The sequence below is a fragment of the Podarcis pityusensis genome (genome assembly GCF_964106645.2).
Source record: "Podarcis pityusensis genome assembly, chromosome: 14".
Lineage (NCBI taxonomy): Eukaryota > Metazoa > Chordata > Lepidosauria > Squamata > Lacertidae > Podarcis > Podarcis pityusensis.
This window is the reverse complement of record NC_138039.1, coordinates 28805076-28820331: the sequence shown is the minus strand read 5'-3', so window position 1 is coordinate 28820331 and position 15256 is coordinate 28805076. Positions and strand designations below refer to the sequence as shown.

Below are 15256 nucleotides of genomic sequence, written 5' to 3'. Positions count from 1 at the left end.
GGAATATTTTTTGTTGTTGCTTCAGTTTTCTGTACACCGCTTATAGATATTTTAAACATATTGAGCGGTATAGAAATTAAATCATCATCATCACCATGATGTGAGGGACCGATGGGAGTTGTAGCGCAACAACAGTGACGGAAGGGCACCATATTGGCTGCTCTCATCTCTAACCAACACACCACACTGACTCTCAAAATAATTTGGAAGGTACAAAGACCCAATTAGTGATATTTATCAATGCTAAGTCCTGAGTAGGCTGAGACCATCATAGGATGAATTATTCCCTACTTCTATCTTTCCTTAACACCTAGCAGAACCAAGGAATCCAAAACCAGTATGTTCTGCAAAAGAAAAACACAATGAGAGGTACCTGAGGCTCCCCTGTCCTGAAAAAGGAACAAAGAGCCATCAGTGAATGTTGACTCAGCATCTTACTAATGATCCTCTCTGAGAAAGTTGCAATTAGTTGTGGGCTGAGCAGTGAAAACACACCAGCCATGTTTCAAGGGCACATCTAATGATGCTCTGAGCTAACAAGTGAGCGCTGGAGGTTCTTTGCAAGTCTTCCCTGCAAGGCAGGTCAAGAATCCCACAGTCTCATGCTATGCTTAATTAATGAACCAGACCCTCCCTTTTGACATTTTACAGAATTACAGGAATGAAAATCAGAAGCAAACAGAAAATCCCAGCCCTAAGGTCTTGCTGGTGATGTATTCTGAAAACCTTCGAACGATATATTTCTGTTGCTTTGCAGTGGCATAAATGAGCATGTAGCTCCAGTATTCATGGGTTTGGAGGTTTTTTCCTGCTCTGAAAGACATTATAATCCTGGAAAAGACAATACAGTAGGTTTCTGCAGCAGCTCTGCTCCTGACTCTTGGACATTGGTCCAAGTCTGTTTAATAGCATCTATAGCTTGGCCATGGTGACTTGTGCTATGGTAACCTCATGGCTGAACTACTGTAACATAGGTTATGTGGGGCCTCCCTTGGGATTGGTCTGGAAGCTGCAGCTGGTGCAGAATGTTACAGCCAGTACCAGGATGCACTGGCTGCCAATCATCTACCAGGCTAACTATCATTAAGCAATTTATAGAAATGCTTTAAAATAAATAAATAAATCGTGAAAAACTGAGATGCCCCTTAAAGTTACACAGCATCCAACTTGTTCTTCAGCATCTCAGTTAATGCTGATCTGCTTGGTATACTTGGAAACTCCTGCTTCCAAAATTTGAAAACTTATGTCAGCTCCTATGAACTTTGGACAGACAGCAAACACCTGTGATCAAGATGTCCCAAACGCATTTTCAGCTGACACTGAAAACACCACACTGAAAATGCCTGAATGCAGTTACAGGGTTAAGAGTTTCCACAGAGTTCCACCACAACAGAGAAAGTCCTCTCAGAGGTTGCAGCCAGCTGGACAGCCCCTATTGGTGGAACCACAAAGGTCCACCCCTAACCCACCGCACAGCAGCAATCTCAGTTACAGAGCTAGCAAATATGTGTAGAGACACTCTTTCAAGTATTCCTTATTTAAGGGGGAAAAGTACTTTTAATTCTTAAAAGCTCTTGAGAAATTTTGACTGCTTTCAACTTCATTTCTCAGGCAAGGAGGCACTCAACTTCCCATTTATCAGTGCAGGGAGCTGAGGCTGAGTTATAATGGTCTGGTTTGCACAACACATAAATTTAAGCCATGGTTTACTGGGACCTCATGAATGTGTGGATTCCCAGAGAGGAGTCATTCTGCACTGAGCTAAGTCGCAGTTTGGCTTAGCATGTTGTCCCAACCAGGGCTTGTGGTTACGCTTTCTCCTCCCTAACCATGAGCCAAGGTTTATGCCATGTATAACTAGACGAAAGACTTTCCCAAGGCTATATGATAGGTCTGTGGGACTGAAACCCAAGTAACATCATTAACAGAGGAAGCTGCCTCATACTTAGCCAGCTCACCAGTCAACTGAGCTCAGTTTTGTCTACACTGCCTGGCAGCAGGAAACCAGGGTTTCAGGCAGCATTTTCCCCCAACCCTATCTGGATTTGCGGGTGATTGAACCTGGGACCTTCTGCTTGCAAGGTCGAGTCTCTACCCTTAGCTATGGCCCTTCCCCAAGTCTTCCAGAATGTTTATCAGGGACTGTTGTTTTTAAAATCTAAACTTGTGAATTGAATTACAGGTGACCCCATTGTCATGCAGAGGCTGCTCTCTCCCTCTCTTCCCCCCTCAATTATGGCAGTCAAAAGATGCTGCACCCGCCCTGTTTAAAAAGTACAATAGGAAAATAATTGGAATTTATTCTAGCAGGAAGGCAGATTCTGACCTCATTTCAGCATAAATCTGAACTTTACCTGGCAAGGGCAAAATTAAAGAAAAGAAGCATTTGAACTTCCTGACCTCTCATTGCTAAACTCAGCTCAGGCACACTTAGGAATGCAGAGGCATCTGGGGACCAAGGATGTTTTTCTCTTGCTCTCCAAATGCCTCTTCCGAAGGCATATTTGTGCCTATTAAGAACCCCATTTCACCCTGAATGCTTTGGTCAGGAAACTAAGGAAGGATCTGCACAGAAGGCTGTGTGTGTTTGATAAAGGTGCAAATCTGCTTGTAATCACTTTCCCCTCCTCGCAGCTGCATCTTCTTCAGCTTCTTCTATTTTAAAATAGATGCTGGTCCGTTGAACAAAAAGGCCGCATTGCCCTCCCACCCCTCTTTTCTCTTGGTGCCATTCACAGTCGTCTTGGCTTTGCTGACAGCAGAATCCAACTCTGCTCGGTCATACGTTGGGGCGATGGCCCTTTTGTAGATAAGTTACCCAGGATATGAAATGCTCAAGGCTACCCCTCTGCGCTATCCCCCTTTATAAACTCCCACACACTCTGAGATGTGCTTTGTGACTTTGGTGTCACACTCCTGAAAGAAATGGTCAAACAAGATCCTCTTTCAGGTCAGCCTGCTGCACAGCACCTGATTATTTTATTTCTCTCTCATTATTTTATTTTTTCAACAGTTGCATGTCATGGCCACTGAAATGTTGGCAGCTTCTTGGATAACACCACAATTAGAGAAGGAAGAAAGCAAACACTCTGTTTCTTTGGAAAAAGCCACAGCAGACTGTGCGGTGGAGCAGTGATGCTCACCTGAGCTTGGGATAAACAAGTTACGGATACTTAACAGGAAGGAAAAGGTGGAGGTGCCAGGGAGGTTGGCATGATGCAAATGCATTGTGATGAACTGTGCCAACCTCCCCACAGCCTCGTCCCTCCCCTTCTCCTTCCCAGTAAGTAGCAGTGATGCAACTGTCAGGAGGTTAAGTGCATGTTGCTGCCCCAAGCCAACTGCTACTGGGGGGGAAACAGCTCAGTTGGGTTGGGCAGCTATTTTCAAATACTAGAAACACAGTAGATGAAGAGCAAGAACCTAACTGGGAAAGCTGAAGGGAAGTCAAGAAATACTTTGAGGATTTGGGCTGAGAGGTGTGTTGATTTCAGCTGAAAGGTGCAAGCCCCTACATGCAGCAGAACGAGGTGATATAGTGGATTGTACCACTTCATCCAGCTGGTGGGATATAAAAGGATTGGGCTGGTAGGCTCTCACAAGTAGGACCTGCAACAAAATGTTGTGGCACAGAGTGCTCCTGTTCAGAATTCCAGCTGGCCACTCACCCATGCCCTTTTCCAGGATGTTGGAAAGAGATGCATGGGCATATGGATTGCAAATCCACTGCAATCAATGGGGATTATTACAACTTTAGCAGTGGGATGACTTTCAAAAATGGTAATGAAAAGCAACCATTTTTGGGAGCCAACACTTTGAGTCTTCTGTAACATTTACATATTTTTTTTCCTTCTTCTTATTTTTGCAGCAATCTTGTCTTGTTCCAATCACCTTAGCCAGGGAAGCTGTCCAGCAGATTGCTGGTACCGTGGTCCTGAACTCTGAGTCATCAGTCTCAGAGTCTCCAATCATTAGTACCTCAGAAGAGGGGATGAATCCCCTCCCCAGCTCTATCCTGTATAGACCTACCAGCGCCATATTCTGCACCTAGCTCCCTGTCCCCTGGCCTATGGACTTGGATATTACAGAGGATCAAGAAAGCCCTGAGGAGCATCCAAAGATCAAGTCTTCACTGCCAAAAGCACACCATCTAGGAGAAGCCAATGGCTGCAAAGGACACTGGCACTTTAACTAGCAGGTCTGAATCAACCAAAAGGTGGTACAGTGGTACCTCGGGTTACATACGCTTCAGGTTACAGACTCCACTAACCCAGAAATAGTACCTCGGGTTAAGAACTTTGCTTCAGGATGAGAACAGAAATTGCGTGGTGGCAGCGTGGCAGCAGCGAGAGGCCCCATTAGCTAAAGTGGTGCTTCAGGTTAAGAACAGTTTCAGTTTAAGAACGGACCTCTGGAACGAATTAAGTACGTAACCAGAGGTACCACTGTAATTCAGTCTGGGTCATCCAAGTCCAGTATATAAAGCTCTGGCCGTTGCAGAAAGCCAGTGCCGAGACAACTTGCTCCCAGCTACAAGATTGTTGTCCATGGTCCTGAACTATTGCTTCTGTGCTCTGATGCAGCTTCCCGGGCTCCAACCAAGTCCTGACATTGATCCAGCAAGAGCTGGTTGGGGCAGTCTTGAGCCTGCTTCTATTGTCTTGTTTGGGTTGTTGCCTTTTAGTAGTGATGGAAGGAGCTATGGACCAAGACTGTTAGGCTAGGAGCAGGCCTATGGAAGCTGCTGTAACAGTGGCTTTCAGGCAACAACCTAGGGTTCAAGAACTCAGCCTGGCTGCCCTATCCTTCCTAGTGTAGTTATGGAGCCCTAATCCCAACCATCTCTGGGATGGAATGCCTTGTGCTGCCCTTGAGACTGAACTTCATTTTGGGGCTCATTGCCACCACTGTTCTTGAAGACATGGTGGTGGCTGCGGGGAGATGCAGAGTTGTCAGATGAGTGCACTCAGGGCCCTTAATGTTCCCCAATTCCACCAGTTCCCTGGGTGGCACATTGTCCTGGGGAATAATCTCGAGGTTTCCCTCTGTCTCCCCCTGGTCATGGGAAATGTTGGGGGTCCCCTCTGATTCAGAGGCCGTGGCTAATTCTAGCTCTGAGAGTTAGCAGTTCCTGACAGCTCAGTAACTCTGTGTAAGATGATGTCTTGTGTTCCGACTCATCCTATGCATGACAAACACACTTCCACCACAATAAATTAGCAATTCCCAGGCTTAACAACCCCTCCTGGACTAATTGCCAGAGATTATTGTATATTATGAGAGCGCAATGATACTAATGCCTAAATATGCTCCAGTGATTATGGTGCTATCTTCAATAACCAAGCTGTTTAAATGTCAGTGCGGAGAAAGCTCTTTAGTGGGAGATGAAACGTTATTTTCAAAATGGGCCAGAAGAGCCTAATCAACCTTTTCAAGAATGTTGCCTTGAAACAAACGTGTTGTTATTTTGACTATCTGATAAACATATGCAAAAAGAACCAAAGTGGGAGGTTCTGTGAGCAACACTTACATTTAACACCAGAAGGGAGGTGATGATGATGATGATGATGATGATAATAATAATAATAATAATAATAATAATAATATTTTTTATTTATACCCCGCCCATCTGGCTGGGCTTCCCCAGCCACTCTGGGCAGCTTCCAACCAAATATTAAAATACAGTAATGCATCAAACATTAAAAGCTTCCCTAAACAGGGCTGCCTTCAGATGTCTTCTAAAAGTTTGGTAGTTGTTGTTCTCTTTGACATCTGGTTCCACCATACAGTACCTCCCCTCCTAGCAGCTGATCACCCCATCTCCTTTCCCGCATAGCATCTAGATACCAGAAGTGATCCTGGTAACACAGACATATAAGCGGTGGAGCATGGGCAGCCTAGGTAGCAGGGTATGTGTGTGTCAGCTTCTAACATCCATGCCCCTCCACTTTTCATATAACAAGTTGTTATTTTTGCTCTTATTTGATTCTCATATCCCACCTCCCAAATAGAGCCCAAGGCAGCTAATCCAGGAAAAAATAGCATAAAAGCAACAATACAGAAAAACAATAAAATGCAACATGATGGGCAGCAGATAGAAGGCTCTCCCATGCAGACATGTCCCAAAGGCCTGAACAAAAGGTCTTAAGCAGCCACCTAAAGTAACATACATGGAGGACAACTGGATCTCCATCAAGAAGGAGTTCTGCAGCTGGGGGGCCACCACTGAGAATGTCCTGCAGCATGTCACCGCCCTATGGGCCAGGTCCCTGTTTAAAATACGAACAGTAAAGAAATGGGACAGACCCAATAAAAGTAAACATTGGTCCCTCTCCTTGGTAGTCAGACTCTTCTGACAGCTCTCCTTTCTGGAGATGTGGAGAGTTAGAAGCTTCTCTTACACCTGGTGTATTGGAGCTGAAAGGTAATTTGTGGTTCTGGGAAAGATCTTAAGCAGCAGACAATCATTCTCATTTGTTCAGTTGGTGCTTGGTTATGTTCTGGCCCAGTGATGCACGTGGCTTGGATTTGATGTGCAGTCTGAGTTGCTAAGCAACCGGCATTATGGGATTGCCACCCGATGCTGCTGAGAAGTGGGTAGCGGAAGCCCCTAGAACTGGTATCTCAAGAGGGAGCGACATATATATGGAGGGGTACCCTTGCACATATTCAGTGGCATATAGGATGGCTTGAATGCTTTCACTAAAACAACATTGCCTCCCCCATCCCCACAAAGGAACATTATGTGCTGTGACCGAGTGAGCTCACTTCTAGCCCAGCTAACAGCCACAAAAAAATTATATACCCCCAAAAAACACACCTCGTCCTTCCCACCCAGTTTCCATCTTCTTCTGCCTGCTTTGATTGAAAACAGGAGACCAGAGATCCAGAATTTTGCAGAGGCCCCACAGATATAACAGCACAATTCAATTTAATAATCAGAAACCTCTTTCCTCCCCAATAATTATTTTACCCAAAGCACAACATATTTGTGTGTGTCCCCAAAAACCTTTTCAAGTTTTTGTTCTAATTTCAGTTTAAAACCCTTCTCCTTTATTTCTATTATTGCTATTATTGCAAGTATCCGAAGCAGTGATCAGAGGAGGAATGACCACTGGGCAGAACGCAGAGAGAAAAAATGCCATGGTGCATCTGCAGCAGCACAACTGGACGCCTTCATCTGCCCCAGCTGCAACAATACATGTCTCTCCTGCATTGGTCTCTACAGCCACAGCAGGCACTGCAACCGCCCAACAGTCTAACCTCACCCCCAAAGGTGCTCCTCCACTGTCTACCTAGAGAGACGGATGCCAACATGTAAGTAAAAATACTGATTACTGATTTAAAACAGCAACAGACAAACATAGAAAACACAAGCAGAGCTTTGGGGAAAGGCTGCAGTTAAGTGGCAGAAAGTCGCTGGTATTTCCAGGATGAGGATTATCTTTGAAGCCCTGTAAAGCTGCTGTCAGTCAGTGTTGACAGTACTGAGCTAGATGGACCAATGCTTTGACGTGGTAGAAGTTAGATTCCTATGTTTTGAAATACGCCACAAGGAAGGGCCATAGCTCAGTGGCAGAGCACCCATTCTGAATGCAGAAGGTCTCTAGCTCAATCCCTGGCATTTCCAGGCAGCTCTGGAAAGATGGAGAGCTGCTGCCAGCCAGTGTAGACAATACTAAGTTACAGGGACCTATAGTATAAGGCTGCTTCTACGGTTGCTCCTGCCATTACTAGCTTTCCATATTTATCACCCTCTCCTTTCCAAAGGGGCTCAGATAGAACTCTGAGCTGGAATAAAAAATATTGACAATATCAGGGGAAAGTTCTCCAGTGTTCTGATCACTTAATCAAAATGTGCCCCCCCCTCCAGGGCTTACCATATATCCTGGGCCACAGGAGCACTTCCCTGTAATACTATCACAATCTGCTCCATTCTGGCAGCGGCAGGCAAGCTGGCAGCTTTCGCCGTAGTATCCCGAAGGACAGGTGTCATTGCAGTAGAGTCCTGCCCAGCCGGCTTTGCAGTTGCATTCTCCAGACAGAGGGTGACAGCTGACAAGAGGAGAGACAGGTATTAATGAGAAGCACCAGTGGGAAGGGGAAAGAGCAGGCATCTGATTATTAAACCACATCATTTCAGGGCACGGATAACCGAGTGAAACACACACACTCTCAAGACGCCTCTTATCTGCATTCCCAACGCCAAATCCCCTACAGCCAGTAGTTAAGCTTGTCGGATGTCACAGAATGCTCACAAACATTTCTGCTACGTGGGAGATGAGAGGATATCTGCCCACAACAGAGTGCTGACTGTTTCCACAGTGGAAGTGAAAGGCCACTTTGGCTGGACAAAACCTCAGACACTGTTGAGGGAGTGAGGGGACGGTTAAGAGGGTCTCTGTGCTATTGCCTGGAAATGGAGGGCAAGAGACCATTGTGCTTGGCACACAGGAAAGCTAAGGGCTGGGCAGACACACAAGCAGAGACCACAAAAGCAGCATAGATAAAGCGGTCAAAGAAGTAGGGGCCTGGGCAGAAGATGGGTAGGAGATAGTGGCTCTACCAGGTAATCCCTATGTCAGACCCTCCACGTGTTCCTATTTTCCAGGAACAGTCCCAGATTTACTGAAGCTGTCCCGGTTTCTGATTTGATCTCTCATTGTCCTATTTTTCCTTAGGACGTCCCTATTTTCTGTTGGAGAGTATGGAGTTATCCAATCCCCAAGCCATCTGAAGGCAGCCCTGTATAGGGGTGTTTTTTTTAATGTTTAATGTTTTATTATGTTTTGTATATATGTTGGAATCAGCCCAGAGTGGCTGGGGCAACCCACTCAGAGGTATAAATAGTCAAATTATCATTATTGGAATAGGATGTCCCTATTTTCATCGGAGAGTATGCTATGTGCATAGACAGCATACCTAGACAGCATCTTAAAAAAACTAGATAGCATCTAAAAAAGCAGAGACATCGCCTTGCCAACAAAGGCCCGTATAGTCAAAGCAATGGTTTTCCTAGTAGTGATGTATGGAAGTGAGAGCTGGACCATAAAGAAGGCTTATCGCCGTAGAATTGATGCTTTTGAATTATGGTGCTGGAGGAGACTCTTGAGAGTCCCATGGACTGCAAGAAGATCCAACCTATCCATTCTTAAGGAAATCAGCCCTGAGTGCTCACTGGAAGGACAAATCCTGAAGCTGAGGCTCCAATACTTTGGCCACCTCATGAGAAGAGAAGACTCCCTGGAAAAGACCCTGATGTTGGGAAAGATGGAGGGCACAAGGAGAAGGGGACGACAGAGAACGAGATGGTTGGACAGTGTACTCGAAGCTACCAGCATGAGTTTGACCAAACAGTGGGAGGCAGTGGAAGACAGGAGTGCCTGGCGTGCTCTGGTCCATGGGGTCACGAAGAGTCAGACACGACTAAATGACTAAACAACAACAACATGCTATGTGCACATCCTTTATACCAGCAGTAAGGAACCTTTTCAGCCTGAGGGCCAAATTCCATCTCAGGCCTTCTAGAGGCCACATGCCATGGAAAAAGGATGGCTGGGCAATGGGTGTGGCTTTTAGCTTTGGACTGCAAGCTATATTACAGTCATGAAGAACCCAGAGGTTTCTATATCCTGCCCATATCTCCATCGAGACAAGCAAGAGGCACGATTAAGTCCAAATACACATTTCAGTCAGGCAAAAGTACTGAAGGAGGGTACAGAGCAGGGCTGGTGGCAGGCTTCAGCCTAAGTAAGCTTCCTGAGGGCCTGATAGACAAACCTCAAGGGCCGCATCCCTTCCCTGGGTCTGAAATTCTCCACCCTTGCTTTATGCACACAGACTGTCTTGCCCACACCCTCTCTGTTGGAAGAGACCCTCCTTGACAATCTGGGACAGAAGTACAATGTGGAATCCTCACCAAAAAACATTTATTTGGCTTTCCTAATTTCCCCTCCCTCCCTCACCGCCTTTGTTTTGTTATCAGCAGAAGCGATTAGTGTATAATGTTGTGACTAAAAATTGCCAAGTTCTGTAGCTGTCATGTGCTTCTTCGGAGGATTCTGGTAACTAATTAAAACAATTCATCAGCTTAATAAAAAAAATCACCAGGTTTCCGCTTGACAAAGCACTCCTCGGAATTATACGCTGCTCGGTTCACACCTCTTAACATTTAGATGAAAAAGTAATAAAAAAAGCTGGAACTGCAACCCCCCCCCATCTCTGCATCTATTAATCTTCAGGTAATGGGAACAGAAAACTAAACAGCACAGAAATAGTTTAGTTTCCCTCGTTTTGCGTTTTTCCTCCTGGCGCGCAGAACCGTACATTTCCAACCAGCTTTGCATCGGAAAGCTAAATTAAATCTTTCAAAACTAATATATGTTCCCAGCAATCTGAATTGGCCTGTTACAATTCAATTGAAAAATACGGCATCCGGTAAGCATTTCAACCGCAAGGCAGAGTCTTTTATAAATAAAAAAAAGAGGGGTAGGTTCCCCCCCAAAAAAATCTCCTCATGAAATATGAACACTTCATGAATGGTAAAAGATATGTCCCAACCAAGACAAGGGCTGCATGAGATGCAAACTGCAAGGAAAATAGAGTTAAAGCAAACTGACTGCATTCAGAAACAGGCCGAGGGTCCCTCTCCCATTTCAAGTCCACTAAACGTCCGGTGATATCCCTATGTCTTTTGTTTCTCACTCTCCCCTGCACAAACTCGCTTCCCAGGAAGATTTATGTTTGCGATTTCATGTGCTATTTACTTAATGCAACCTTCTCTTTGCTTTGCCTTTATTCCAATATCTACCCATCACTGATATAGCAGGAGAGCTACTGAAAGCCGTGATTGCTCCTGTCTGTGGATCTTGATCCTATATTGTTTGGCCACACCACAGCAGGGATAGCTGATGTAGTGCCCGCCAGCTGTTTATTATTATGATTACTATTACTGTTATTACTATTATTATTGATTTATTAAACCACCACCTGAAAGCAATGAAGCAGTTGTTGATGATGATGATGTATTTATTAATCGTCTTCTAAACCACTGTCTCAAGGTGATTTGCGCATAAGATAATTAAAAACAGCTAAAAACACAAAAACAGCAAATATGTTTAAAATAAGACACTCCCTGCAAAGACCCATTTATCTGCTGGGAAAGCCTCTCAGAACAAAAATGTCTTCAACTGTTTCTGCAAAGTGCAGATAGTGAATTTCTGTCATATCTCGACAGGAATGCTATTCCCCAGATCAGGGTGAGCCACACTAAAAACCCTGCTCTTTCACATTACTTACTGTGGAAAGGGCTTCTGAAATCTTTGGAACTTACAGGAGAAAGTCTCCCACAGACTGCTGCAATCTATGGGGTGTGGAAGGGGTAAGGCAATCTCTCAAGCAACCCGGTCCCAAGCTGTATAAGGACTTCTATGTTAGCATCAACACACTGAACTTTGTCCAGTAGCAGATTGGCAGCCAATGCAACTCCTGCAAGCAAAGTGATATACACTGGTGGTACTTTGCCCCCACAAACAACCTAGCTGCTACGTTCTGCATCAGCTGCAGCCTCTGGACCAACCCCAAGGCTATCCCCACACAGAGTGCATTGCAGTAACCCAGCTGTGAAGTTGCCAATGCATAATCAATTGTGCTCAAGCTAGCCTGGTCCAGGAATCGTACTCTTGGACTACAGCTCTCAAGATTCCCGATGGAAGTTGTTGTGCAAGAGCATTTGGAGGGTGCCATGATGGCTAGAATGTGCCAGAACCCTGGGAACTGGTTGTACATAATTTAAGGAAGAGAACTTAGGTGGGAATGCTAGTACTGTACAACTTCATGGATGGAATTGAACGCATGTGGGAGTTGGGGGGGGGCTTATGGGTTTGTTTTGTTCTTGTTTTTATTATGCATTTTGTGTTTCTATTTTGCATTTTTATGCTGTAAATCGCCCTGAGATCTTTGGATGAAGGGTGGTATAATTAATTAATTGATTGATTGATTAAATCCCTACATTTCAATAGCCACAAGGCTGTTTTCAGAGAAGGTGAGCTCTCCTTTCTCAGCTTAGGTGCCCCCTTTGTCTCGAAACTTTGACAAGCTGCTGAAGAGTTGCTTGGAAAGTCAAAAGCTGAAATGCCAATGGGATGAATGAAAATAACATCTACGGATCTCTGCCTGCCGCTATCTCTTTTGTTCCACCGTGGTTGAGATAAGACCAAGTAGAATGACAGATTTTTATCAACGAGGAGAGACTAGACTCATTTATTAAGAGGAGCAGATACCATCTGGAGACAAGAATGCTTGAAGACAGTACAAACAGATGGGATGGGGGAAAAGAAAGCCAAGGCGAAGAAACAACCTGGCCAGATCAGAAGCAGTGCAAGGTGCAAATATTCTCTTGGGAGAGTAAATGTTCAGAGGGGCATTTCCCCCATTAAATTTAAAGTCTTGCTTTGAAAAAGCTCAGTCTCTATCCATCTAGATGGCAGTCTTATCAGATGACTTTAAATGGGGAGAAAGGCTAAAGACAGAGTATCCATTCTATAGAGGTTTGGCACCAATATTAATATTTTTATATAAATGCTAATTATTCAAGCAGGACAATATTAGCCTCACATGAGAGCTGATACAGAGTTTGTGCCTGGAATGAGCTCTGAAGTCCAAGCTCTGGTGCATATGTCACTACAGTCTGTTTGTTTAGAAGACTTACAGCCTGCCACGTGGGTTCTTTTGCACTATGCAAAAACTTTTATATTTCCCCAGAAGGGCAGATGATGACCCTGGAGCCAGAACAATTTTTCAGCAGGAACTCAGGGGAACTCAGCTCCAGCACTTCTCAGATGGGTGCCATTGCCGGCACCTCTTTTTCTAGAAAATAGCACTGCTAGGAGCCATAGCAAAAGAAGAGAACAACAGAACTAAGACTACCAAGTTACCTCTACGGAGTAGTCAGCAAGGAGAGGGATATGGAACAGCCTTGCCAAGGAAGCTTGCTTGGCACCATTCTTGTAGTCCTTTCATCCCAAGGCGAAGACACCTCTGTTCAGCCAAGTTTTCTTTTTAAAAAAAACACATTTGTGCAGTCTACTTCTCAGTTTTCAAACCTGTGGCTTTAATCTGTGTGCTCTGTTTTCGTAGCATTTATTTAATTTGGAAGTTATGCTTTTAATGTATGTTTTGGTTAGCTTCCCTGTATTGGGAAGGTTTTTATGTTTGATGTTTTATTATGTTTTTATATGTTCTGGAAGCTGCCCAGCGTGGCTAGGGAAACCCAGTCAGACAGGCAGGGTATAGTAGTAGTAATAATAATAATAATAATAATAATAATAATAATAATATTGTAAGCCATACAAATAACTGTGTTATGGGACAGCTTACAAATTAATCAACTTTTAAAACACTTTCACCCATTATCTTCTCTGATGTTCAGGATCTGGACACCACACATGGGCGGTAAAAGGTAAAGGTAAAGGGACCCCTGACCATTAGGTCCAGTCGTGGCCGACTCTGGGGTCGCGGCGCTCATCCCGCTTTATTGATCAAGGGAGCCAGCGTACAGCTTCCGGGTCATGTGGCCAGCATGACTAAGCCAGAGCAACGCACGGAAACGCCGTTTACCTTCCTGCCAGATCGGTACCTATTTATCTACTTGCACTTTGACATGCTTTCGAACTGCTAGGTTGGCAGGAGCTGGGACCAAGCAACGGGAGCTCACTCCGTTGCGGGGATTTGAACCTCCGACCTTCTGATTGGCAAGTCCTAGGCTCTGTGGTTTTAACCCACAGTGCCACCCGCGCCAATACCGGCAATTCCTCATTTTGTTCCTCAGCCCAGCAATGGGCTCTTCCACTGCCCACATTTAACAAACATGCATCACTGCTTGTACCAAGTTCAGGAGTTGCTCCATGCTGGAGATGGAGTCACTGGACTTGCCCAGAAAAAAAATCCACTCCTCCATCTTTTTCTTCCCAAAAGAAGCTTTCTTGTTTCTTAGTTATCACTCTCAGCTAGCAAAAGACATGATGCACATACCTGACTGTGTTTGGCACATGGCAAGGACACCGCTTGTTGCATTTCAGCCCATAGTATCCCTCAGGGCACATCCGCTCCTGGCAATGGATCCCTTTGAAGCCTGGGTCGCACAGGCAGGCCCCATTGATGTGGTAGCACTTGGCTCGATTCTCGCAGTTGCATTTCTGCATGCACTGAAAGCCGAACGTCCCAACAGGGCACTCCTCCTGGCATCTGCAAAGGAGAAGAAGCAGTGGCAGGTAGAGGCTCAATGTAAACTGGAGACGTGGGAGAGCTTCTAGCAAACCAGTCAAGTTTAAACAGCACCAGGCCCAATAAAAATCTGTAGCTCAGTGGCAGTTTGCATGCAAAATGTCCCAGCATCTCCATATAGGACCAGCAATGAGCCCTGCCTGAAACTCTGGAGAGCCAACAGTGGTCCAGGTGTGCAGTTTTGAGTTAGATGGGCCAATGGTAAAGGAAAAGGTAAAGGGACCCCTGACCATTAGGTCCAGTCATGACCTACTCTGGGGTTGCGGCGCTCATCTCGCTTTATTGGCCAAGGGAGCCGGTGCACAGCTTCCGGGTCATGTGGCCAGCATGACTATGCCGCTTCTGGAGAACCAGAGCAGCACATGGAAACGCCATTTACCTTCCCGCCGGAGTGGTATCTATTTATCTACTTGCACTTTGACGTGCTTTTGAACTGCTAGGTGGGCAGGAGCAGGGACCGAGCAACGGGAGCTCACCCCGTCGCGAGGATTCAAACCACTGACTTTCTGATCGGCAAGTCCTAGGCTCTGTGGTTGTCAACATCCCCACCTGCACAGAACTAGAACATGAGATTTGGTTTGCTGGATCCGGCAAGAAGGTCTTGCTATATTTTTGGTAGCCATCAAACTAGCTTGATGCACCAACCTGATGCACCTGGAAGCTCGTAAGAAGAGCATAAAAATGGCTGAAGGAAAACCTGTACATGTGAAAAAATGAAGAGCCTTGCTGGATCAGGCCAAAGGGTTATCGACCCAGTGTCCTGTTCTCACTGTGGCCAATTGGATGCCCATTGTCCTTTGCCAATAAGATGCCCACGGAAAGGTGCTGAGCGTAACAGCAGACAGCACTCTCACCACTTGTGATTTCCAGCAACTGGCTTTTGGTGGTCTAGGGCTTGCCGATCAGAAGGTTGGCAGTTCGAATCCCTGCGAAGGGGGGAGCTCCTGTTGCTCGGTCTCTGCTCCTGCCAACC

General features: G+C 45.4%; 1 protein-coding gene across 7 annotated transcripts in view; it reads right to left on the bottom strand.

The window, feature by feature from the left end:
• Positions 1-15256, bottom strand: part of MEGF11 (multiple EGF like domains 11) — a 352698-nt gene that overhangs the window by 102805 nt on the left and 234637 nt on the right. For all 7 annotated transcript variants that reach the window (XM_080982103.1, XM_080982104.1, XM_080982102.1 and 4 more), the window contains 2 exons: positions 14032-14244; positions 7881-8055 (listed from right to left, as the gene is read on the bottom strand). In XM_080982103.1, coding sequence (XP_080838229.1) covers positions 7881-8055; positions 14032-14244 — 388 coding nt within the window. The remainder of the gene's footprint in view (positions 1-7880; positions 8056-14031; positions 14245-15256) is intronic.